This window comes from Sebastes fasciatus, chromosome 4 (genome assembly GCF_043250625.1).
Source record: "Sebastes fasciatus isolate fSebFas1 chromosome 4, fSebFas1.pri, whole genome shotgun sequence".
Lineage (NCBI taxonomy): Eukaryota > Metazoa > Chordata > Actinopteri > Perciformes > Sebastidae > Sebastes > Sebastes fasciatus.
The window spans coordinates 1,216,607-1,231,124 of record NC_133798.1 but is presented as its reverse complement, the minus strand read 5'-3'; the positions used below and the strand labels follow the sequence as shown (position 1 = coordinate 1,231,124).

The 14,518-nt window shown below is 43.3% G+C and overlaps 1 protein-coding gene across 10 annotated transcripts in view; it reads left to right on the top strand.

Moving 5' to 3' along the window:
* The window catches only part of mical2b (microtubule associated monooxygenase, calponin and LIM domain containing 2b), a 141,612-nt gene that overhangs the window by 47,163 nt on the left and 79,931 nt on the right, over positions 1 to 14,518 (top strand). For all 10 annotated transcript variants that reach the window (XM_074634094.1, XM_074634092.1, XM_074634096.1 and 7 more), the window contains exons 8-11: positions 8,083 to 8,340; positions 8,438 to 8,553; positions 10,366 to 10,492; positions 11,556 to 11,646. In XM_074634094.1, coding sequence (XP_074490195.1) covers positions 8,083 to 8,340; positions 8,438 to 8,553; positions 10,366 to 10,492; positions 11,556 to 11,646 — 592 coding nt within the window. The remainder of the gene's footprint in view (positions 1 to 8,082; positions 8,341 to 8,437; positions 8,554 to 10,365; positions 10,493 to 11,555; positions 11,647 to 14,518) is intronic.

Here is a 14,518-nt window from a genome sequence, read left to right as displayed (position 1 = left end):
TAATGTAGACCCTGGTCCCTACGGTCGAAACGCAACGAGTTCTTCAAAAGGTTCTTAGTTCCGGTGGAAAGTTCCTGCGGTGGAACCGGGGCTTAAAGGTCACCTATTATGCAAAATGCACTTTTCCATGTCTTTTTAAACATCAATATCTGTCCCCAGTGTGTCTACAGGTCACCATAGTATCATAAAAGACCATCCTCTCTCTTTTTCTCCTGCTCCGTTTGTCCGGAAATGGGTGCAGAAAATCACTTCGCTTTTTTTCCTTCTCTTCTGACGTCATTAGAGAAATGCAAGCCATGTAAGGGTTTCCTGGAACCAGAGCAGAACCTTCAGTAGCTGACCCCGCCCCACAGCGCGTCATTGTCTCTCCTCCTCAACCGAACTTGAGCAAAGTAGCTCCTACTGTTAGTCTGCAAGAACCAGCAGAACAGTCTTCATGTACTCCCATCATCTAAATATAGCATGTTCTTTCACAAAGGCTTTATGTAATTACACTGTTTAAACAGCTGATATTTATATATTATATATATTTGATGTCATGCATGTAGAAGAGTACAGGTAGTAAATAGTGACTTGTAAGCAACACAACACATTTCTGTTTCACAGTCAAACTTTATTTGAGTAGATAGATGACAATATTAATTATACACAGCATTTGTAATCATCAGTTATGATGACATGGTACAGGAGAAAGTCTTTCAGCTCTGGTAAACTATGATAAACTAAGCTCCGGTGGTCTGTAGTCATGGTAACACAGAGACAGCTACTACTGTAATTAATATACCATTACTCTGATCTTCCATACATTTATCAGGTGTCTTTTACCAGAAATAATGAACTGACTACTGTTTCACATCTTCTATTTTCCACCCTGATGGTCGCTGTGTTTACACAACGTCTCATAGCGGTAGCATGTAGCTAACCCGTTAGCATGTAGCTACATGCTAACGGGTTAGCTCTGTATCTCCATGTAAACAGAGCTATCTGCTCTCAACTGTCTGCTCTCAGCTATCTGCTCTCAGCTGTCTGCTCTCAGCTATCTGCTCTCAGCTGTCTGCTCTCAGCTATCTGCTCTCAGCTGTCTGCTCACAGCTGTCTGCTCTCAGCTATCTGCTCTCAGCTGTCTGCTCTCAGCTATCTGCTCTCAGCTGTCTGCTCACAGCTGTCTGCTCTCAGCTGTCTGCTCACAGCTATCTGCTCACAGCTATCTGCTCTCAGCTATCTGCTCTCCTCTGGGATGATTCTGTCAGTCATTTCTCACAGATGGATCTGTAAAGACAGACGTAAAACAGAGTGTGTGTTTACGGTTTACAGAGTTGATGCATAAGGTAAACACTGAGCTAACTAACAGAGATATAAATAGCATTATTTACCTGAGAGAAACCGTCAGGAAAACCTGGAGTCTGGACCGCAGATGTTCATCATGTGTCGCCGATTTCTGATCAGATTCCTCCGGTAACGGGCGCTGGGTGAAGTTTCTGGTTTATAAACTTTATAAACTCTATTTTTAGCTCCTCTTTCTCCGTGGGCCAAAGCTGCTCCGTCCTCAACACAGTGACACAGTGTTGAGGACGTTTGATTGACAGAAACGCTGACCAATCAGAGCAGAGTGGGAGGAGATAGGCTGTAAATCAGGATCTCTCAGACAGAGGCTAAATGCAGGCTGAGTAAACATGTTCTAGTGCAACATTAAAATACATCTATGAACCTGGAAATGAGCATAATATGAGACCTTTAAGTGTTTCTTGGGTAGACAATACTGTGTGTGTTCGCCAGCAGCCAGGGCAGTGAGTGATGGGCCTCCATAGGGGATGATAATGGAATTGGGCTCTAATTAGATGCTAGCTCGAACTCCCACACACTCACAAACACCACTGACACACACAGAGACATTATGAGTCAGAGGTTTCGTCTCAGTGAGAGTCGCTGTCCTCTACAGAGATTAGACGGTATAAATGAAGATATTATTATGGCATCAGGGTGCAGTGTGTTGTTAACCCTCCCACCCAGAGCTTGCCAGGATAATCATCTGAAAATACACACACACACACATACACACACACACATACACACACACAGGTGTTGAAACTGTGCCTTGCTGTGCCCTCAGTGGTCTCTATCTCATCTTACATTGCCCATTAGTGCAGAGTGATACCTCACTGCGTCAGCTGTGTTGCACCATGTGAACAAAGCTTCAGAGGCCTCCTTAGTGGTAATAGCTCACTGATTCCACTAACGGATTAACTTGGTTTTATCATTATGCCCCTCTTGCAGTGAAACACACTAGTCTAAATTTATTTTTCATTTGAGAATTATCAACCTCGTGTCTTGGTCCAAACCGCCATTCTGGTTCTCATGAAATTCTGTTTTGATAAAAACATGAGATAATGATGCTTCTCACTTTGATAACGAGTCAAAACAACATGACGTAGTTATTTCCTGAGTGACTCGAAGGGAGAAGGCATGACACATGGCAAGGGCAACATGTTGGATCACTCACTACTGTGGAGTTCAGTCTGGCCTACAACGAGCCACAAGCTGCAGCAGCAAACTGGACTCTTGTGATCTGGAAAATTACAAGTCTGACCATTAAATGGTGTTTTGCTGAATGCCAAAACGTCTGAGAATTAAAGCTGCAGTACGCAGAATATTTTTGGCATCATTGGGCAAAAATCCCATAATAACCTTTCAGCATATTGTAATTCAAGTGTTCTGAGAGAAAACTAGACTTCTCCTCCTCCTCATGGCTCTGTTTTCTGGCTTTAGAACATCTAGCCCGTGACGGGAAACTTTTACCAATCACAGGTCATTTCAGAGAGAGAGAGCGTTCCTATTGGCTGTGCTCCGGCTGGTGGGCGGTCTTGGTATTTCCTCAACTGATCTCAACATGGCTGCCGGGTCGCAAACTTTCTCATTTTACAGCTAAACAGTACACTACAAGATGATTCTGAGAACATCTGAGGAGAGAAATAGGCATTAACGTAACAGAATATTGATTCATATTTGATCAGCGCTGCCTAGTTTGACCGTTTGATCAGGGTTTGAGAGTGATTGACAGCTGCTCAGAGACGGCAGACTCCAGATCAGCTCTGATTGGTTGTTTTCCTCCGGCACATGACTTCTTTCAGGTTACCTGTCTCATGTACTACTGTCAGGATATAGTGACCGTTTTATAAAAATACCTTTTTTAATCCTATTTGCTCCAATCTGCCTACTGCCTAGACCAGTGGTTCTCAAACTTTTTTCACCAAGTACCACCTCAGAAAATATTTGTCTCTCCAAGTACCACCATTATGACCGATGTTAAAATAGAGTAGCATAGGCCTACCCTATTCAGCAATGCCCAGTTCACGCAGGAGGCAAATTTATTCCTAATAAGAATATTACTTATTGTTGACCTTTGTCAGCCACGCTGTACAAAGGAGTAGTACTAGAACTGGCACTTAAACTCTTCCACACGACTCTCATACTATGCATGGGCAGCCTCTCACACTAGGCCTGCACCATATGAGGAACATCTGCCATGTGTGATAACACTGTTCAATATTGAGATGATGATATGACTTGCAATAAATAAACAAATATTGAAGTGAGCATATTAGTTATACATATACATATACTGTATTTAAAATAGAACTAGGTTAAATGTTAAATTTTTAAATCAACACTTCCTGCTTTCATTTCAAAATAAAAGCCCTCAGGCGTTTTTTCTATAGACAGAATCCCTTCATTTGTTAACACGAGGCTTTTATTCTGAAATATGTGCCGGACAGTGATGTGGAACATGCAGTGACTTGGAAAGCATCATAAATGAATACAGTACGGAGTTTTAATTGTGGATTATTACTATTATTTACTAATTACCACACGTTTCTGAACCTTTCTCTGTCTAAAATAAATATAAATTATATTTATCATGAAGTTAAATGGCCATTAAAAGGCAAACTCTATGCAGAAAGAAAGGGCTGACAGCAGCAGCAGAAACACAGCTGACAGGCAGCCGACACGCAGCCAACAAGCGTCTAGTGTGAACACCAGACTCCTGCATCACGCAGCCACCACGCGACGCAGCCACCACGTGACGCAGACGCCACTTGCTCCTGACGTTGGTAGTGTGCCCATGGCTTAACATGTTAATAAAATAAATCATATTCCTGACATGAAAATACTAAGTGTAGTTTATAAAGACTGAAGAACACAGACATCAGACAGTTTCAGTCCTTCCTCTGTCCTCCTGTCCTCTGTCCTCCTCCCTCTGCTACAGTAACATTAGGGCTGATAGAGGGAAGAGGGGCTGTTTGGTTTCAGCTGATGAGTTTACAGGTAAGATATGTGACAACCTAACCTAAACAGTCCGACTACACAGCCTACTGCCAGCTTTAGTTTTAGCTGGTGTGGCCGAGGGTTTATGATTCTTTATGAAGATAATAAATTAATAACACAGAGGCTCAGTCTGCAGCGCATCACCGCTTCACGCCTTCTACTCCTTCACAATAAACTCCCCGGACACTGAACACTGGATCACTGCTGACCAGGGAACTAAAGTCAGATCACTGCTGACCAGGGAACTAAAGTCAGATCACTGCTGACCAGGGAACTAAAGTCAGATCACTGCTGACTAGGGAACTAAAGTCAGATCACTGCTGACTAGAGGGAACTAAAGTCAGATCACTGCTGACCAGGGAACTAAAGTCAGATCACTGCTGACCAGGGAACTAAAGTCAGATCACTGCTGACCAGGGAACTAAAGTCAGATCACTGCTGACTAGAGGGAACTAAAGTCAGATCACTGCTGACCAGGGAACTAAAGTCAGATCACTGCTGACCAGGGAACTAAAGTCAGATCACTGCTGACCAGGGAACTAAAGTCAGATCACTGCTGACTAGAGGGAACTAAAGTCAGATCACTGCTGACCAGTGAACTAAAGTCAGATCACTGCTGACCAGGGAACTAAAGTTAGATCACTGCTGACTAGAGGGAACTAAAGTCAGATCACTGCTGACCAGGGAACTAAAGTCAGTCACAACTCAACTAAATAACTTACACGTGTTTACAGATCACTGTTAACCGCCGAGCTAGCGCGTTGTGCCTGTCTAAAGCGGCGGTGGATGAGAGACAGCGGGCGGAGCAGATTGAAACGTTGCTTTCCTCCATGTTTAACAGTTTCATCATGTTCATGCTTGTTGAACAGGTGTAATGATAACGTGTCTTGGCTTTACACTTGCAAAGTTTGATTGAACTTATGAGTAGTTGTAGCCATCTCCACCGCGGCCTCTCTGATCAGCTGTTCACTGACTGACTGACTGTAAGTTGATGTGAGTGGAGAGCTCCGACAGCAGCAGAGGAGAAGATGAAGCTTTAGCCCCACGGCCAGTTTAATACCTAGTTACGTTAACCATCCCTAAATATAATGATTGTTCTGATTCATCGCGTTCCAGACAGCCTTTTGCGATGTGTTCATCGCGCATGTTCATATCACGATGACGATGAAAATACGATTTATGGGTCAGCCCTATTTCGTATTAATTTAAAAAAAAATATTTCAGAGATTCCTCCGCGTACCACTACAGAGAGCTCGCGTACCACTGATGGTACAGTTTGAGAACCACTGGCCTAGACGCTTTCATAGACTCCAAAGGTGCAAACACAGTATAACAATAAAAGTTCCTTTTCTGTTTTATCTTTAGTGAGCTAAGCAGCTAAATACTACACTACGTTCAGGAGCTAGTCGCTCACTCTGTCTGTCTGCCTTTTAACTGGAAACAGCTGCCTGCTGCTGCTGCTGCTGGAAGCATGGTTGATGAGTGTTTTTTAAGGGCAATAAAACCAAAACATTAGCTAAAAGAGGCTAAAAAGCTCAGCACAACAGCAGTCAGGTGATAATTCACTGTGGGTTGTCACTACAAGTCACCTCTTTAATGTTACACTTGGTCATTTGATCAATTTTTTGGGGGGTTTTAGGGCTGTCAATCGATTCCAATATTTAATCACATCATTGTCCATAGTTAATTGCACATTTTTTATCCTTAAAGGGAGATTTGTGAAGTATTTAATCCTCTTATCAACATGGAAGTGGACAAATATGCTGCTTTATGCAAATGTATGTATATATTCATTATTGTAAATCAATTAACAACACAAAACAATGACAGATATTGATCCAGAAACCCTCACAGGTACTGCATTTAGCATAAAACAATATGCTCACATCATAACATGTCAAACTGCAGCCCAACAGGCAACAACAGCTGTCAGTGTGTCAGTGTGCTGACTTGACTATGACTTGCCCCAAACTGCATGTGATTATCATAAAGTGGGCATGTCTGTAAAGGGGAGACTCGTGGGTACCCATAGAACCCATTTACATTCACTGATCTGGAGGTCAGAGGTCAAGGGACCCCTTTGAAAACGGACATGGCAGTTTTTCATTGCCAAAACTTTAGAGCCTCATTTAGCCTCCTTCCCGACAAGCTAGCATGACATAGTAGTAGCTAGTTTCATATGATATCTGAACCTTTTCTCTAACTCTAAACCTGAACCTGCTACAGCCACTGAAAGACAGTAAAGTCCGTTATCACGTTCACTTTTACAGCCCTATTACATCCCCCAATCTGCCCATTGAGATATGCACAAATAAATACAAATTTGCGTTAATGCGTTATTATCGTGTTAACTTCGATCAGCCCCAATATCTTATATATAAAAATATTTATTAGTGCAACTTTAAAGGACCAGTGTGTAACATTTAAGGGGATCCATTGACAGAAATTTAATATAATATTCATAAGTATGTTTTCTTCAGTGTATAATCACCTGATAATAAGAGTCGTTGTGTTTTCGTTACCTTAGAATGAGCCGTTTATATCTACATAGGGAGCGGGTCCTCTCTTCACGGAGCCGGCCGCCCTGTTTCTACAGTAGCCCAGAACGGACAAACCGCTGTTAACTTTTCCTGCTCGGGCCAGAGTCGATGACGTTTCTTGCTCCGTCACTGCACTCAGCCCCCCAGGAAACAAGACACGGGAAACCTCAAACTGCAGCTTCCACTGTACATTCACTTAATGTTCTCAAAGCTAAACTAACTCCGTCTTCTGCTCCACTAGCTCCACTAGCTCCACTAGCTTTCACTAGCTCTCACTAGCTCTCACTAGCTCCACTAGCTCTCACTAGCTCTCACTAGCTCTCACTAGCTCTCACTAGCTCCCACTAGCTCTCACTAGCTCCACTAGCTCTCAATAGCCCTCACAAGCTCCACTAGCTCTCACTAGCTCTCACCAGCTCTCACTAGCTCTCAATAGCCCTCACTAGCTCCACTAGCTCTCACTAGCTCTCACTAGCTCTCAACAGCTCTCACCAGCTCTCACAAGCTCTCACTAGCTCCACTAGCTCTCACCAGCTCTCACTAGCTCTCACTAGCTCTCAATAGCCCTCACTAGCTCCACTAGCTCTCACTAGCTCTCACCAGCTCTCACCAGCTCTCACTAGCTCCACCAGCTCTCACCAGCTCTCACCAGCTCTCACCAACTCTCACCAGCTCTCACCAGCTCTCACCAGCTCTCACTAGCTCTCACCAGCTCTCACCAGCTCTCACTAGCTCTCACCAGCTCTCACCAGCTCTCACCAACTCTCACCAGCTCTCACCAGCTCTCACCAGCTCTCACCAGCTCTCACTAGCTCCACTAGCTCTCACCAGCTCTCACCAGCTCTCACCAGCTCTCACCAGCTCTCACCAGCTCTCACCAGCTCTCACCAGCTCTCACTAGCTCCACTAGCTCTCACTAGCTCTCACACTCATATTCACTGCCTCTCTCTCTCTTACTTTACTACTCACATTCCACGTACTGTACTCACCCAATGACCTATGCTACTCTTACAACAACTGGCTCTAAGACCATTCACATTTTCACGTGTTTGCTTCGGCTACCATTCTCCTATACACTTGGCACAGTGTTTCAGGTGGTTGCAATCTGCATCCTCACTGCTAGATGCCACCACATCCGACCTACACACTGCACCTTTAAACCGTTTAGTTTATGTCAATGATCTCTGTCTTAAAGCTTCCTTCCCTCGTCTCAATACAGGACTACATAGAAACGGAGCGACTGCTGAGTGCTGACAACGTCAACCAGGAAGAATTGCTCTCGTACGCCCGCGAGGCGGCCGACTTCGGCACAAACTACCAGCTGCCGTCCCTGGACTATGCCATCAACCACTACGGGCAGCCGGATGTAGCCATGTTTGACTTCACCAGCATGTACGCCTCAGAGAATGCTGCCTTGATCAGGGAGAAACACGGACATCAGCTCCTGGTGGCACTGGTGGGAGATAGTCTGCTTGAGGTACGAGGTAGCAGTGGCAGTTTGATACTCTGTCCTCCGTCCTGACTGAGGCTCATCTCGGATGTGTTCACGCTGACATCGTGTTCTCCATTTACAGCCTTTCTGGCCGATGGGTACAGGTTGTGCTCGGGGGTTTCTGGCAGCCTTCGACAGTGCTTGGATGGTGAGGGGCTGGGCCCTGGGCAGGAGTCCTCTGGAGATACTGGCTGAGAGGTGTGTGGGTTTATGTTCCACTTCCTGTTACTTTAGATAAGCAGGATAGATTTTCTCTGGGTTTCATACGGATGAAAACAAGCATTGGTCCAGACAGCCGAGGAACACTTTGGTCCAAAGCAAGACACTATGACCATTCAGTATTGCTCCACTTTCAGGTCAAAATTACAACTTTTGTAAAATAAATATTATTTATCCAATTATCAAATGGGCAGATAACCATGGAATGTGCTGAGCAGATTCATGCTCCACAGAGGATGAACCATAAGGTTTCTTCTAGCTCCTCCATGCCCTCTAATTGTCGACATTGCACACAATAAATTAGATACAATGACCAGCTTGCTTTGACATGTCTTGTGGAAGTTCAATGCTAATGTTTATAGTGACCCTACGACATTTCCTCCTGCTTCACTGTTAGTCCAAACTTTGCATTTGTACACAAGAAATATGGAAATGTGAAAGGCTAATTGGCTTATTATTAACTGACCACATTCATGCTCCCCTGAGGATGGACTGTATCTATTTTGCTATGTGCTAGCACCACTCTCAGGCTAAAATGTAATATCTCATGATCTAATGGGCAGATTGGGGGATGTAATAGGGCTGTAAAAGTTAATGTGATAATAACACGTTAACGCAAATTTGTTTTAACGCCACTATTTTCTTTAAGGCATTAACGCAACTTGTGATTTTACGATTGTAGCGGCTCAGTTTCAAAGCTAGAAGCTAGAAGATACTGGTATCATATGAAACTATACAACCTGATGAATCCATCGGTACCAACCATGTCATACTAGCCTGTCATGAAGGAGGTTAAATAACGCTCCAAACTTACACTAAATGTTGGCGATGGGTTCTATGGGTACCCACGAGTCTCCCCTTTACAGACATGCCCACTTTATGATAATCACATGCAGTTTGGGGCAAGTCCTAGTCAAGTCAGCACACTGACACACTGACAGCTGTTGTTGCCTGTTGGGCTGCAGTTTGCCATGTTATGATTGGAGCATATTGTTTTATGCTAAATGCAGTACCTGTGAGGGTTTCTGGACAATATCTGTCATTGTTTTGTGTTGTTAATTGATTTCCAATAATAAATGTATACATACATTTTCATAAAGCAGCATATTTGTCCACTCCCATGTTGATAAGAGGATTAAATACTTGACTAATCTCCCTTTAAGGTACATTTAGAACAGATGAATTCATGCTCCCCTGAGGATGGACCGTATCTATTTTGCTTTGTGCTAGCACCACTCTCAGGCTAAAATGTAATATTTCATGATCTAATGGGAAGATTGGTATAAAATTAATTAAACATATATTCCTGGCTTCCAGTGGATACTTTGTCTTTAACCTTGTGACTTTATATTTAAAAAATACCATAACACTAAAACTATCAATAAAGTAGCTGAAACTTTAGTTTTAGTTTAAGAATACAAAAGAAATGAAAAGCCCAGTGTCTACAGGCAGCTACTGGAGCTACTGCAGCTTTACACCTTCTCTACTTCTTTGACTTACAGGTTGGGGTCCTTTTTGTGATCTTAATTGTAATGAGCCATATCAGCTTTGAAGGAGACCATGATTTCTCTGTGCGTATTTCATGTCACATGAAAACGGATAGCCTTGTTATCACCTGCCGAAACAAAGTAAAGTAGTCAAATAATGCAGTCTGGACATGTCTGGTGTAAATACACAAGTGATGTTGATTTCATGTTAGTGGTCTTTATCTGTAGCTTTGAAAGCAGCACTCAGTGTTTGATAGTTGCAGTGTAGTTGTCAGACGGTTGAAGTTGCGCTGTTGTTCCTCAGGGAGAGTATCTACCGGCTGCTGCCTCAGACCACCACGGAGAACATCAGTAAAAACTTTGAACATTACGCCATTGACCCCGCCACCCGCTACCCCAACCTCAACTCCAGCTGTGTACGCCCACACCAGGTCAGTCCAACATTCTGGGTCTTCTGCTGAGTGATACTGGATTCAAATGTTTCAATCTCATCTGAGTGATTAAGAACGATTTTACCATCATTGAATCAGAGATGATATATATGTTTTTAAAGAAGCAGATATCGCAAATAAGCTCAACAATGACTGAAAAAAATGCCACTTTTCTCTTTACCAGCAAGCTCATGACATGTTTTGAACTGTGCATCATGCAGTGATGCCACCCAACTCACCCCTCGAATAGAACATTTGTAGCTGTGGATAGATAATATTTCTAGCTATAGTCCCATTTCCACCGCAGGAACTTTACCTGGATTTTTCCCCCGGAACTAACGACCTTTTGAAGAACTAGACCAGGGTCCAAATTAAGTTCTGGGTACATTTTACCCCCGAAAAAGGCCCTGGTCGGGGGTAGTACTTTCTAAAAGTACCAGAACTAACATTTATTATTTTCTGACGTGTATTTTAGAGTAAACAGACGACACACTGAGCTGCAGGCTGCAGAGTGAGTTTACTGTTGTGACCACCAGCAGCCCTCATCACATGTCATGTTGCTTTTTCATACATAAGCGGACTGATTTGCATAATCTTGGTGGAAACGCAGATAACAGTGGGTTAAAGGAACCTTTTAGTTCCTTGAAAAGTTGTTCCAGGATCTAAAAGTCCCCAGAACTTTTGGTGTAAACCCAGCTGTAGTGTCTCTACCTTTTGTGTTATATTTGGATTAGAGCAAGTGTTAAGTGCATACCTATTGAACTGTCATTGCTTTGGTAGATTTGAGAGTTGTTAACAATGAGTATGTTCCTTTATTCGCTCTGCCAACCAGCAGCCATATACAGCTGTTTTGATGGAGTATATGGCCGTTATGTGTCCACCTTCAGTTGTCCCTGAAGGGTCTCCCAGCAGATGTGTGTCAACTGCAAATCTTCTAAATCCTACTGTTTGATTCTGCAATGACTTAAGTGTCTCTGTGATTGTGTTAAACATTATTTGATCAAGTTTAAAACTATTTTACATATCTTCTCATGTCTTTCTCCTCTGTTTTTTCTTCTTTCAGGTGCGTCACCTGTTCATTGACGGCCAGCAGGACTCCTGCCACCTGGGAAGAGGAGGACCCACACAGGGATCAATGAACTTGTGCAGAGGAGGTGAGATGCAACCCCCAAGTTTTTATCCACTCCCATGTTGATAAGTGTGTTAAATACTTGAAAAATCTCCATTTAAGTTACATTTTTAACAGATAAAACATGTGCGAATTTGTGATTAATCGTGATTTAATATTTGAATCGATTATGTATTCCGACAGTGTTGAGCACGTATATACTGATTATAGGGTTAGTGTTACGTGTGCTCATGCTGCTGTAATAACAGACTGTAGATGCAAATATCTTGAGACAAAGTAGTGCCAGTAAGGATTGCTGCCAACCTCTCAGATGGGACTGTATTCTCCTGTCATGTTGTAATGGTAATGTGATCATCCTATGAGCCACCGCTGAGATTAGATGCATCCACAGGCCCATTAACACTGCATGAAGCTTTGATACCTTCAGAAGTGAAATTAAGACACTGTTTGACTGACTCAGCCAGTCAATATAGCATGACAGCTTTCATAGCTTTAACAAAGTGAACTGAAGTTTACTGGAGAAAAGAAGGTTGACATCATAGTGAATGCCTACTGAGCTCCACTGAGGGGAAACTTTAGCCTTATCTCCGTCACAGGCTGACACACCTCATCACAGACAATACAGCTGGATACCATTACACCCACATGAGGGTCAGACATGATGCCGCTCAGACCTGCTCTACTCTGACTGATAAACAAATTGGTCTGAGGCAGTTGTCTTTCCTATGATGGAGTGTTCTCCCTGAGAGAAGCAAGTCATTGTTTAGTCGCAATCTAAAGCAGCATTAACCTCTGAGACCCACAATAGACCTCTTTTTTAGGGGTTCCAGGGGGTCTTTAGGGGGAGATAGCAGGTCAACAGTAGATGTCACATAGAAGGAGGGGAGAGAGAGAGAGAGACAGAGAGAGAGAGAGAGAGAGAGACAATAATAGCCTAGCAGCTGTAATAACTAATACAAGTAGGACTAATAACACAAAACCAATAGTAGTGGATGTAAAAGAGTGATAATACAACTATCGGAATTGATATCATTGGGTCGTCCTTAGACGGGCTTTCAAGTGGAGCTTCCAGCTGTCTCAGTCCACCATACATCTAGCTAGCTCGCCAGCACTGTCCAGCATCTCTCCTCAGTACGTCCATGTATGTTGGTGTGGGACGTCCCTGTGATCGATGCCCGTGCGTTGGTTCCCACAGCATCAGCATGCTTGCTGGGAGTTCTTGATGTCTTTGGCAGTGACCGAGAAGTCTCATTCTCCAGGCTGCCACTTTGTCACTAAGCCTTGGTAGTCCCTCGTACAGACGGAATTAATTGATGATGGTAGCAGTTGGTGTCAAGCAGGCAGCAGATGCAGCCACAATACCGGAGACATCCAGATCCAGGTGAAACCCCGCTCCAAGTGTAACCCTGCTCCAGGTATAACCTCGCTCCAGGTGTGACTCCGCTCCATGGTTACCTGCGAGACAAGGAGGCACAAGGACTCCCGGGAAGGAATGTAGTTAGTAACAATGAATGGGACATGAATATATATAGAAGGAGAGAGGAGCTCAGTGTGTCATAGGAAGTCCCCCGGCAGTCTAGGCCTATAGCAGCTTAACTAGGGGCTGGTCAAAGACAGCCCTAACTATAAGCGTTATCAAAGAGGAAAGTCTTTAGCCTACTCTTAAATGTAGAGACGGTGTCTGCCTCCTGGACTGGAACTGGGAGCTGGTTCCACAGAAGAGGAGCTTGATAGCTGAAGGCTCTGGCTCCCATTCTACTTTTGGAGACTCTAGGAACCTCAAGTAACCCTGCATTCTGTGAGCGCAGTGCTCTAGTGGGGTAGTAGGGTACTGTGAGCTCTTTAAGATATGATGGGGCCTGACCGTTTAGCGCTTTGTAGGTGAGGGGGACAATTTTAAATTCTATTCTTGATTTTACAGGCAGCCAGTGCAGAGAAGCTAATACAGGAGTAATATGATCTCTTTTTCTAGTTCTTGTCAGTACATGTGCTGCAGCATTCTGGATCAACTGGAGAGTCTTAAGAGACTTATTGGAGCAGCCTGATAATAAGGAATTGCAGTAATCGAGTCTAGAGGTAACAAATGCATGGACTAATTTTTCTGCATTATTTTGACACAGGATGTGCCTGATCTTCGTAATGTTACATAGATGAAAGAAGGCAGTCCTTGAGGTTTGTTTTATGTGGGAGTTAAAGGAAATATCCTGATCAAAGATAACTCCCAGATTCCTTACGGTGGTGCTGGAGGCCAGGGCAATGCCATCTAGAGTAACTATATCATTAGATAATTTGTTTCAGAGGCGCTCAGGGCCAAGTACAATAACTTCAGTTTTGTCTGAGTTTAACATCAGGAAATTGCAGGTCATCCAGGTTTTTATGTCCTTAAGGCATGCTCGAAGTTTAGTTAACTGGTTTGTTTCGTCTGGCTTGATCGATAGATATAATTGGGTATCATCTGCATAACAATGAAAGTTTATGGAGTGTTTTCTAATAACATTGCCTAAGGGAAGCATATATAAGGTAAATAGAATTGGTCCAAGTACAGAACCCTGTTGAACTCCATGACTAACTTTGGCATGCATGGAGGACTCATCGTTAACATGTACAAACTGAGATCGATCTGATAAATAGGACTTAAACCAACTTAGTGCAGTTCCTTTAATGCCAATTAAATGTTCCAGTCTCTGTAATAGGATGTGATGGTCAATGGTGTCGAAAGCAGCACTAAGATCTAACAGGACAAGTACAGAGACAAGTCCTTTGTCCGATGCCATTAGAAGGTAATTTGTAATTTTCACTAGTGCTGTCTCTGTGCTATGGTGCATTCTAAATCCTGACTGATAATCCTCGAATAAATGATTGTTCTGTAGAAAGTCACACAGTTGACTGGCAACTGC